This window comes from Lathyrus oleraceus, chromosome 5 (genome assembly GCF_024323335.1).
Source record: "Lathyrus oleraceus cultivar Zhongwan6 chromosome 5, CAAS_Psat_ZW6_1.0, whole genome shotgun sequence".
NCBI lineage: Eukaryota > Viridiplantae > Streptophyta > Magnoliopsida > Fabales > Fabaceae > Lathyrus > Lathyrus oleraceus.
The window spans coordinates 582,769,122-582,782,306 of NC_066583.1; the positions used below are offsets into that span (position 1 = coordinate 582,769,122).

Genomic DNA, 13,185 nt, shown 5'->3' on the forward strand with positions numbered 1-13,185 from the left:
GTGCCTCTACAAGAGTTAGAACATTACCATCCTTTTTGAAAGATTATGTCTGTACAACCTTCACTGATCCATAGCTTGATCAGAAGCTTTGTTTCTACATTTCGAAGTTACTTATGGATCAGTGAAGGTTGTACAGACATAATCTTTCAAAAAGGATGGTAATGTTCTAACTCTTGTAGAGGCACGAGTGGAATGTTGTGTATTAGAGGTGGGTGGATTAGAATTGGCCAGGGAGCTGGAAGGTGGATTTGAGTCAGTTGTGGTGGGTGTAGATAAAGTTGTGGTAGCTGGAAGGTTGAGTTGGTTAATGGGAAAATCATTTTGAGCAAAATGATGTATGTCATGACAGAGGTTTGGATTGGGAACTGAAGTGCTATAATATTCCCAAGGAGGTGTGGTAGATGAAGATTGTTTTTGGTAAGGTAAAATCTGTTCATGGTAAGTGACATTTCTTGAAATGAAAATGTTGAATGAATTTAGATCAAGTAAAATAGAGCCTTTATATCCAACAACATATCCAAGGAACAATGATTTTCTAGTTCTTGTATCTAATTTAGTTCTTTGATTGGACAAGGTAGATCCATAGCACAAAGATCCAAAAACTTTAAGTTGGCTATTGTCTGGTGGTTTATTATGCAGTATGTGATAAGGGGATTAGTTATTGAGTAGAGGAGTGTTAACTCTATTTATAATGAAGGCTCCATAGCTAATAGCATATGACCAGTAGGATTTAGGTAAATTTGAATGGTACAGTAAGGCTCTACCTACATTAAGCAAGGGTTGATGCTTCCTTTCAACTCTTGCATTTTGTTGAGGGGACTCAACACAGGATCTTTGATGGATAATACCCTTTGAGGCATATAATTGATAACATTTGTGAATCTTTCCGTAAACTGAAGGCTGCGATGCATGGGGATGGTAAGCAACACTACTTTAATGGGTGTGCTCTTGTCTTTGAGGTAATAATTTCAATTTAATGTTCTATTTTTTTTAATATATGATATTTCTCATATCGTTTATTTCCGCTATTAATATTTGACAACATCAATGTTAGGCTATTGTATTTAGAAGAATAAAACCTTTACAGCCAAGGCCAAACTCTGGTTTTGCTTATCTTCCAATCGAAAGCTACATGTCTAAAAGGACGGATTGGAAGGCGTTGGAAATGCTCGAAGCCTCAGAGGCACATTTTTTTTTGCATTCTATTCATGCATAACTAACTTATAAAATTATGTTTTATGGTATCATAGAAGGACTAGAAAAAGTTGTTATCATTATTGTTCGATCAACCATCAAACACAATGAGTTGACAGAGTCCACTGTCTTGGCTTTTTCAGCAATCATAGAAGGTACTGCCTTTTATTCCAAAAACTGTAGTATTATCTTTTTTTTTGGATCAAATGTAAATTTTATTCCAAAAACTGTCAACTAATTTCGGATAGTCACTCATATTGTTGCATCAACTAATTTTTTTACTCGAACAAATCCATTAAATTTAGCAAGATATAATTGATAGCTTAGAGGTGAAAACTAGAGAACATACAACACATCAAGTCTCTTGTTTCAGTTTAAGTTTCTTAGGTCCATCATGTTGCTGTTGCTATTTCTGCCTTGGACACAAAGTCATGTGCCCATGCCAATGTTTAGTATGTTTCACTTCAGATACTAAATTCCTGCTTATGCGTTTGAGTTTTAGCTAGCACATTTTCTCTGATTCTTCACACTGTCATATGATGCATAGTGCTGCAAAAACTCTTACTAACATGTTTCCGTAAATCAACATGCATTTTGGTTTGATCGATGAGCTGTAACACTAATGATACCATAGTATTTATCTAGTTTGTTTGTTTGTTTAGTTTTATAATTAAGGTTAGAAACGATGAAAAGAAATTTGATACTAATCAAAGACAGGTTCCAATCATAATTGTTTGCTAGACCTTTGTTTTAATAACCATAGTTGTTTATGAAATCATTTTTCACTTGTCATTTTTGGCAGGACAATCATTGGAGCCAAATGCTGTGGCACTGTGTGGACAATTCATCCTATCTGGGTTGGGTTGTGCTCTTCCCGAAAGTATAGAACCTAAGTTTTCCGCTGCCGAGGATCCACACCCAAAATGAAGATGCCTTGGTGCATCTTATGCATTTTAACAGTATGTATTTATTTTAAGTACATTCTTTTAATCAATTTATTTTCTTTCATTTTTTTTAGATAACCCCATGTTCATACTGTGGGGATGGAGTAGAGGGTGATGCTAGCCCTAGCCCTAGCTCTTCGATTCCTGCTAATGTGGCGGAGGACTTTTTGGCTTCCGGGGCGGAGGACGACTCAGCTTCCTCTTTGAAGGGGGTGCATGATTGCTTGGCGGAGGACAGTTTGGCTTCCTCTTTGGCGGATGATGTAGTCTCTCTCTGCGTGAATGATGCATCTGCTCAGCCTTCTTCGCCGGTGAATGATGCATTTGCTGCTCAGCATTCTTCAGTGCCTACACCTCCTCCACCTGAGATAGGTCTAAGAAGGTCGTCAAGGGCACGGAAAGAAAATGTGAAGTATAGCCCTAGTTTCTCGAAAAACAAGAAAAAATGAAATTTTTTAGCACTCTTTGAACATATTTTAACTATGTTTAGTACAATTGTGTGTTGGGTTTTTTCCCAGCACTAACTTACTGGTTTGCTGGAAGATGTGGAATTTGTGTTGGGTAGTATTGGAGTTTTTGTTTTTATATCAGGATTCTTAAGAATCTCTATTTTATTTATGTGCAATCTTGGTCACTTTACTCTTATGCTCGAAACTGTTTTTGCTAACTCATGTTTCTTGTGAGATGTCTTCTTAATTACCGTAATTTGTTCATTGTGATTTATTTGTGCTTACTTACAGTGATAATAGCAGAATATATTATCTCATTTCATATATTTTTAGTGTGCTTACTTAAAGACACCATTTTAATTTACACTAATGACAATATTCAAGGTTTAGGAATTTTTAAAAATCTCTGCTATTAATATATTTTGGAGAAATTTACAATAAAATATTTTTGCTATTGAGATATTTGAAAAAATATATAATATAGCATATTATATCAGGTTTCTATTTTATTTTTTTAAAATTTTTTCAACAAAACATAGTATGTTTTTGTATTTATTCAATCTCATTTTCTTTATTTTCTAAATTTTGTCATCCGTCAATTTCTAACAAATTTTTGGAATCACATTCGACTGCGATAAATTTTGATAATCATAATTTTCGTAATAACAGAAGTAAAATCGATATTTTAATTTAATTTGTTTTTGTTAGATTATAAATGGTAAAGAAACTCTAAAAATTTCACCATAAAAATGTTGAAGAAATTCCAAAAGTGATGAATACAAATGAGTTATCCAATTCCCTCTTGTAACAAATTACTTGTGTGATTGATATTTTCCCAAAGTTTATTACATAAAACTTCAATATAAACAAATAGACACTCTAATAATAATTAAACTATTCGGACCAATGCTTTTATTCCCAATACCATGAGGATACATCATTAGAGAATAATAGTTATGTTTTACATAGGATTAACTAACATTCAAAAAAACAAAACAAAAAATGATGTTCAATTTGATGTCAAAGTTAGTCTAAACATCAAAATTGAACACCACCAAAATATTACACAAAACAAACTTCTAAAAGTCTAACAAAAATCTAACAAGTCGACCTTCTAAGATACATCATCTGCTTGCGGGTTAACCAAGGGACCGGAGGAGCTCGTGGTGTCCATGGAGTTGGGTAGAGGGATGATGACAGCTTTGCCACCGAGTCATAAACGGAGGATGGCGGCTCCGGTGAGGATGGCGGCTCTGATGAGGATGAGAGCTCCGGTGAGGAAGAGACCTCCGACAGATGCGGTAACTCTGTTATCAAGTGATAAGAATTGTATAATCTGATCTTCAAGACGAAATTCTCGAGCACTACGCATAGCATCACATCTGCATTGTTGAGCATCAAATCTGGTCTATGAGAATTCAATTCTTCCCATAAACCACGAAGCTCAGTGAAATAATCCAGAACAGATTTGTTTCCTTGTTTGAGATTGTTAATCTCAGCATGCAAATTAGATACGCGAACTCTATCAGTTTTAACAAATCTTTCTTTGAGATCAATCTAAACGTCAAGAGCATTTTCCAAGAAAATAATGGTTTGTGCGATAGCAGGACTTACAGAGTTGAGAATCCATGAATGAACAAGGCAATTGCATCGTTCCCACGTAGAACGATTAAGATCGTTGATACTTGGAACACGAATGGATTCGTTGATGAACACAAGCTTGTTCTTAGCTCCAAGAGCTCTTTCCATGGATCTTAACCACGAGATGTAATTCGAACCATTCAATTGAGGTTGAATACTAATAGAATTGGGACCTTCGTTAGGATGAACGTAGTAAACCGAATCAACATCACAATTTGTGATTCAATTTGCAGTAGGATCAATACGCGGAGGCATGCTGAAATCAAAGGAAAGATCGCACAAGTAGAAGAGAAAAAACTGTGCGGAAGTGTGGAAAGAGGATCGAAGACGATGGAAGCCATTGAAGAATGGTAAGAGAGCTTTAAAGTGAAGAGGAAGAAGATAAAGAGCAGAACAAGACTTTCTTATATATTGAATGAAGATTACATCAATTATATAGTAGGAAGAAAATGTAACTAACAACATAACAGAAAGTGTAACAAACTCAAACTATTTTTTAACTATTTCTATTTGTGTCATCTATTACATGCGAACTGGCCGAAAGATCCTTCCACCTCCACCAGACACTGCATTATTCAAGCAGCAGCATCCGCTCTCTATAGAGGTACAACTGCCATCTCCACTACCTCCACCGTTATCTTCAACGCAACTTCCATCACCACCCTCGATGGCTTATGAACCGGCTTATGAACCGACTTATGAACCGCAGCTGCCATCACCACCCTCGCCGGCTTATGAAGAGCTGCCATCACCACCTTCGCCGACTTATGAAGAGCTGCCATCACCACCTTCGCCGACTTATGAAGAGCTGCCATCACCATCCATGCCGGTTCCGTGGCGCCTACAACTACCTCCCACGCTGCCATCACCATCCACGTCGGTTCCATGGCGCATATAACTATTTCGTGTTGGTGGTCTTTATCCTCCTGTTGGTTGGTACACCAACAAGCAGTTGGAAAAAAAATTGGGTGTTAACCTGTAAATGCTTTAGATATTTTTTTTTGTATGTTTTTGTTTAATATTTTGTTGGTGTTCAACTTTGATGCATAGACTTGGAACTTTGACATCAAATTGAACATATTTTTTTTTGTATGTTGAGTTTATTTTGGATAGGATGGTTTAATTGATATTACTAGCTATTGTCATTGATATTACTAGAGAAAAAAAAAGAATTCATTCAATCCTATCCAAAAATTCTTTTATCTACAAAGTGTTTAATTTAAGAATTAGCTATTGTCATTTGTTTACTTTAAGAATTCTTTTGAGATTAGCTAATTTAAGAATTAGCTATTGTCATTCGTTTAATGCATTAATTGGATAGCTAATTCTTTTGATATTACTAGCTAATGGTTTAATTTAAGAATTCGTTTAAATTTAGGAGATGTGTATAAATATTCATTTTATCTACAACTCTTAAATTAAACGAATTACAAAAATTCTTTAATATTTTATTATGCCATAAAAGAAAGTAAACAAAGTGTTTTAAATATTTATAGTTAATTCAAGAGGTTTAAACATTCAAATTCAAAAGATCAACAAAATATTTTTTTGTATTTTTAATATTTAACAACTTAAAAAATAAGTTTAAGTAAAATAAAATAAAACAACAAAAAAAGAGGAAAAATATTTTTGGTGTTTATATATATATATATATATATATATATATATATATATATATATATATATATATATATATATATATATATATATATATATATATATATATATATATATATATATATATATATATATATATATTAAAAATAATATTTAAGAAAATAACAAAAAAAAGTAAGAGAAATTAAAAGAAAATAAAAGAGAAGGTAAAGAGAGAGAAATAAAAGTAAAAGAAAAAAAATAGGGTGCATGTGGATTGAACCCACGCCCTCATAATTAATGCAGTAAAAAAAATTGGCAGAATATTGTAGAGGAATAGTGACTTATAAAATTGCCTTATTTTATGTTTATATATTTATAATTAAATATTAAAAAGTTAACTTTCTTTCACTAACTTTCTATATAACCCCTACTATATTTAGGTGTTCGTTTTGTTCCAACATATAACCCCTTCTATGTTAAAACCCATACTAACAAGATAATCCCTTCTATGTTATTAACCCCTACAAACAAGATAACTCCTTCTATGTTATAACCCCTTCTAACAAGATAATCCCTTCTAACAAAATAACCCCTACAAACAAGATAACCCCTTATATATTATAACACCTACTAACAAGATAACCCCTTATATGTTATAACCACTCCTAACAAGATAAACCCTTCTATGTTATAACCCATACTAACAAGATAATCCCTTCTTTTTTCAATTGTGAATGCCCTTAAATAACAACAATCCTAAATTAAAGGCTTTGAACTAGTTCTCTCACTCTCTTACATGGCGACAGAATACTCTTCATCATCGTCAACTTCAATAAAGGTAAATCTCTCTCTTCAATTTCATTTAGGCAAATTTCTATGTTGCTACTGATGTTGAATTGAAATTGTTTTTTCCCCAATTGAAGTTTTTATGTCGCTACTGATGTTTCCCCATTAAATTTTGTTTAGTGATTTTTAACTCTGTTTTAGTTGTTTAGTTATTGTCGGTGTGTTATCATCGGATTGAAATTGCTTTGTTTGTCAATTGATTATCCTGAATATCACATATGTTTTAGTGTTTGCTTTAGTTTTGTTTCACTCTCCCAATGTTTTAATTATGTAGTGATTATCTTGTGATATTGAATTTTAAGTTGCTTTGTTTTTCAATTAATTGTACTTTATCCAATATCCAATATTGCAGATGAATTAAATTTTCTTAGTGTTGCATATCTGTCTTGTTTGAATATTTTTACAATGTAAAAATCATAAATAGATTGTCTCTATTTTTTTATTTTAGTAAATGATTATTAGAAAGAGTTCTGCATCTTTAGTTAATTTTGTTTTCTAGGATACAAAAGAGAAGCAACCTCTTAAGCTTGTTGCAAGCTTAAAATTGCTTGTGGACCTTGAGTTAAGTTTTGAAAAAAGGGCTGTGATGGAAAAATCCGTTTTCTACAATTTCTTACGAATTAGCAATAGAAAATAGAGCTCTGCCTCTTTAATTTCTCTTTTCTATAAAGATTATGACTCGGAAAAAAATAGCTTTGTGTTCAACAATGATGTGACCTTTTCTTTTTGTACTGAAGGGGTCACTCAAGTCCTCGGTATTAAAAATACCGGGACTAGTTTAGTATACACTGCTGCAAAAAAATTTCCTGAGTTTCTTTTTGACTTGAAAGAAAAATTTGATTCAGACGGTTCAAGAAAAATAACAAAAAAAATATTAAGATACTTTTGGAAAAAATGTTCATAGATGACGAGCAAAGTCAATCAAACTTCAAACAACTTCTTTCTTATTTTTTGATTGAGCAATTTCTGTTATGCTCCCCGAATCCCAAGATGTCGCGTGTATCGTCTTGGGGAATGGTCGAAGACATGAATGTCTTTGAACAGGTTAACTGGACAAAAATCATTTTTGATAACATTTTTTTATTTAGAATTTCACCAAAAATCCAGAAATATTCACAAATGTTATCAAGAATGATATAAACAAAAATCATCTGCTAATCATCTTCAAAGGCTAATCAACAAAAATGAATGCCTTCAGTTTACGGATGTTATCAAGAATGATATAAATAAAAATCATCTGCTAATCATCTTCAAAGGCTAATCACCAAAAATGAATGCCTTCAGTTTACGGAAAGATTCACAAATGTTATCAAAAATGATTTTTGTCCAGTTAACCTCTTCAAAGACATTCATGTCTTCGACCATTCCCCAAGACGATACACGCGGCATCTTGGGATTCGGGGAGCATAACAGAAATTGCTCAATCAAAAAATAAGAAAGAAGTTGTTTGAAGTTTGATTGACTTTGCTCGTTGTAACACCCTTCTAAAATACCCCAAATATATAATTAAAAATAACAATATGTCAATCAGAGTAAACATGCAATTAAGGGTGTCACACAATATTTCACACCACTCACCAATATAACTGTCATGCTCTTTTATTAATTCAAAACATAAGCATTTGCATAAAACACAGCGGATAGAAATCTCATCAATCATGTAAAACATGTAACACATTACATGTAACATTATTCAACAAAGTAAAAACATCCCGTCCCGATGTTACATCTATCAGAGCATGACCCACTAAGGAGACTACACTAGACTCCAAGCACTAGCTTCTACTCAATCACTGCTCGTTACCTGAAAAATAGTTGTAAGGGTGAGTTCCTCAATCGATGTAATAAATATTATAAAATATCATGTCATGTTAAGTAATTTAACGCATTAATCGCCCTAATCACATCACACATTCAGTAACGGCACATCAACTCAATTATCATATTCAATACCAATGCAACTCGTACTCATACTCAATATCAACACAAGCACACGTATAATATTGGAATACATCCATTCATATTATACGCCATACATATATTATGCAATGAGACTCCATGCATGCGGTACCGACTATTTGTGAACATATAGTTCACCTCACCGTCCAAATCCAGGCACGGCTACCAAGCCCACTAGTCCCACTCATTTGAGACCTAGTGACTCACTCACTAATTCCTCACCATGGGAATTAGCTACCACCCCTCAAGGGCTATGCTATGCACGCTAATTCACCTAGCATGCAAACATCAACAACAGTCCATAATGACTAACTCACTAATTCCTCACCATGGGAATTAGCTACCACCATAAAGGCCACAATATGCAATGCTAAATCACCTAGCAATGCAAAATCATCAACAATAATCCACAATGGACATATGCTCACACTCTAAGCCATAAAACAGTCCATTCCACATAATATATACATTCACAGCATTATGCATACAATCATACATCATTAGCATATTATCACAAATTCATATTATGTCATGCCAATTAATAATCACAGTATTAGCACACTCTACTAATACCTATACTGCTCAAAACAGCGGGAAATAATCCCTAATACATCATACATCAGCTAGATTACATCACTCAGCTGAAACCACCAAAACTGCACAACAACAGCTCAGAAAAATCACAATTCTGCCCATACGCGTATTGCCTATGCCCATACGCGTATCGCCCAATTCCTGGCCAAGTCCATACGCGTATTGCCCACCTCATACGCGTATGCTACGCGTACCAATCTACCATACGCGTACCAACAGAGACAAATCTACGTTCAAAACATCATCTTCCTCACCCATACGCGTACCACTTACAGGCTACGCGTATCACACGCGTATGGCGCGTATCAGCGCCAGTTTTCTCCCTTCCAGGCCATCCCATACGCGTATTGCCTAGTGCCATACGCGTACTAGGGCATCTCATACGCGTATTGCCTAGTGCCATACGCGTATGACCAGAAACCAGAATTTCCAGATCTGCAATGGCTTTCTCTGCTACGTGATCTATCCAATTCAACCTTCCACAGTTCAAATTTTACACAGAAATCGTTCATAGCATCTAACACGAATCATACCCTATTCGATCTCACAAATTCTAACACTATTGCATCTAATTCCTACGAATTTCCTTCGATTTTAGTCCAGATTTCGTTCATCCAAAAGTTCACAATTTCATCATGCATCATTCAAATCAGAGGCAAATCAATGGTTTCTCACTACCCATTACATATTATCCCATAATACCCATTAAACGATGATAAACCCCCCTTACCTGAGTTAATCCGGCGAATCTTTAAGCTCCAAGCTTTTCCGTTCTTCAACCCTCTTCCTCTTGCTCTGCCTCTTGCCCTTTTTTCTCTTTTCAGCCGTTTCTCTGAGTTTCACGTGAAAACCCTTTTTACCAAATGTGACCTTTTCTAATCCCAACTTTTATTCCAATAATAATAATAATAATCCAATAATAATAATCCCAATAATAATATTCCAATAATTATTATCCCAATAATAATAATAATAATTCTAATTATTTAATTAAATTAATAAATATATTATTAACTCAATTTAAATAATTATCTTATTTTATCGGGGTGTTACAACTCTCCCCCACTAAAAGAGTTTTCGTCCTCGAAAACATACCTCAAGCGAATAACTCTGGATAGGACTCCTTCATCTGACTCTCAAGTTCCCAAGTCACATTGCCACCTGCTGGTCCTCCCCAAGCTACCTTTACCAAGGCAATCTCTTTACCCCGCAACTGCTTCAACTCTCGATCCTCGATCCTCATAGGTGATGTTTCAACAGTCAGGTTATCTCTCACCTGTACATCATCCACTTGGACCACATGCGACGGATCAGGAATGTACCTCCTCAATTGAGACACATGAAAAACCTCATGCAAATTCGCAAGTGACGGCGGTAAAGCGATACGATAGGCTACTTCCCCTATCCTCTCCAAAATCTGATAAGGACCAATAAATCGAGGTGTCAACTTCTTCGACTTCAAAGCTCGCCCGACCCCAGTTATCGGAGTAACACGAAGAAACACATGATCTCCCTCTTGAAACTCAAGTGACTTCCTCCTCTTGTCGTGATAACTCTTCTGACGACTCTGAGCAATCCTCATCTTCTCCTGAATCATCTTAATCTTTTCCGTAGTTTGTTGAACAATCTCCGGTCCAACCACAGCACTCTCACCGGACTCATACCAACATAAAGGTGTCCGACATCTCCTACCATATAAAGCTTCAAACGGTGCCATACCAATGCTCGAATGAAAACTATTGTTGTAGGTAAACTCAATCAAAGGCAAATAACAATCCCAAGCACCTCCCTTTTCCAAAACACAAGCCCTCAAAAGATCCTCCAGTGACTGAATCGTCCTCTCAGTCTGACCATCAGTCTGCGGATGATATGCAGAACTTAATCTCAGCTTAGTTCCCAAAGCCCTCTGCAAACCTTCCCAGAACTTCGATGTAAATCTAGGATCTCTGTCCGAAACAATACTCGACAGAATACCATGCAAACTTACAATTTTCTCAATATACAACTCAGCCAATCTCTCTAACGGGTAATCCATTCTGATCGGAATGAAATGAGCCGATTTTGTCAATCTGTCAACAATCACCCAAATAGCTTCGAAATTCTTACTCGTCCTCGGTAACCCAGAAACAAAATCCATACTGATACTATCCCACTTCCACTCTGGAATAGCCAACGGTTGCATTAGCCCAGACGGCTTCTGATGCTCAATCTTTGACTTCTGACAAGTCAAACAAGAATAAACAAAACTTGCAATTTCTCTTTTCATTCCCGGCCACCAAAATAACCTTTTCAAATCATGATACATCTTCGTAGCCCCAGGATGAATACTCAAGCCACTACGATGTCCTTCCTCAAGAATACTCTTCTTAAGTTCGGTAACATCCGGAATACACACCCGATTACCAAATTTCAAAACACCATTCTCATCAACTCTGAATTCACCACCTTGACCTTGATTCACTAGAGTCAACTTATCAACCAAAAACACATCGGATTTCTGACCCTCTCTAATCTCATCCAGAATACCACTCGTTAACTTCAACATTCCCAACTTAACACTATTGTGAGTACTCTCACACACCAAACTCAAGTCCCTAAACTGCTCAATTAAATCCAATTCCTTAACCATTAACATAGACATATGCAATGATTTCCGACTCAATGCATCAGCCACTACGTTTGCTTTACCCGGATGGTAATTCAACCCAAAGTCATAATCCTTCAGAAACTCTAACCATCTCCTCTGTCTCATATTCAGCTCTTTCTGATCAAACAAATACTTTAAACTTTTATGGTCACTGAAAACCTCAAATCTTGACCCATACAAATAATGCCTCCACAACTTCAGAACAAATACCACAGCTGCCAACTCTAAATCGTGTGTCGGATAGTTCCTCTCATGAACCCTCAGTTGTCTCGAAGCATAAGCTATAACCTGCTTATTCTGCATCAAAACACCACCCAAACCCAACAATGAAGCATCACAGTAAACCTCAAATAATTCTGACGGACTCGGTAATATCAGAATAGGAGCAGTAGTTAACCTTCTCTTTAACTCTTGGAAACCTTCTTCACATTTTGAGTCCCAAACAAACGCTTGCCCCTTTCTAGTCAACGTCGTCAACGGTAACGCCAACTTAGAAAATCCCTCAATGAACTTCCTATAATAACCAGCCAAACCAAGAAAACTTCTTATCTCAGAAACTGACTTCGGAGCTTCCCACTTAGATACCGCTTCTATCTTAGAAGGATCAACAGCAACACCACCTCTTGAAATCACATGACCAAGAAAACTAACCTCTTCTAACCAAAATTCACACTTAGACAGTTTAGCAAATAACTTCTTTTCTCGTAGAACTTCTAAAACCACTCTCAAATGTTCAGCATGCTCTTCTTCAGATTTCGAATACACCAAAATATCGTCAATAAACACCACAACAAACTGATCTAGGTACGGATGGAAAATCCTATTCATATACTCCATGAATACTCCAGGCGCATTAGTCACACCAAAAGGCATTACAGAATACTCCTAATGTCCATATCTTGTTCTGAAAGCAGTCTTCTGAATATCCTCAGTTTTCACACGTATCTGATGATACCCAGATCTCAAATCTATCTTGCTGAACACACTCGCACCAACCAACTGATCCATCAAATCGTCAATCCTCGGCAAAGGATACCGATTCTTGATCGTCACTTTATTTAGTTGCCTGTAGTCCACACACAACCTCATAGTACCTTCTTTCTTCTTAACCAATAACACTAGTGCACCCCACGGTGACACACTCGGACGAATAAATTTCTTATCCAACAGATCTTCCAACTGACTCTTCAATTCAGTTAACTCAACAGCAGACATACGGTACGGAGCCATCGATATCGGCCTAGTACCAGGTACCAAATCAATCGAGAACTCAACTTCACGCTCTGGCGGCAATTCATTCACTTCTTCCGGA

General features: G+C 35.8%; 1 protein-coding gene across 1 annotated transcript; it reads right to left on the reverse strand.

Annotated features, from left to right (window-relative positions):
- Positions 1–3,685: 3,685 nt before the first annotated feature.
- On the reverse strand, positions 3,686–4,336 carry LOC127082221 (uncharacterized). The gene is made up of 2 exons (XM_051022465.1): positions 4,202–4,336; positions 3,686–4,144 (listed from the first exon to the last, which is right to left on the reverse strand). Exons 1-2 carry the CDS (start codon positions 4,334–4,336, stop codon positions 3,686–3,688), a joined length of 594 nt encoding a protein of 197 aa, XP_050878422.1.
- Between the last annotated feature and the right edge of the window lie 8,849 nt (positions 4,337–13,185).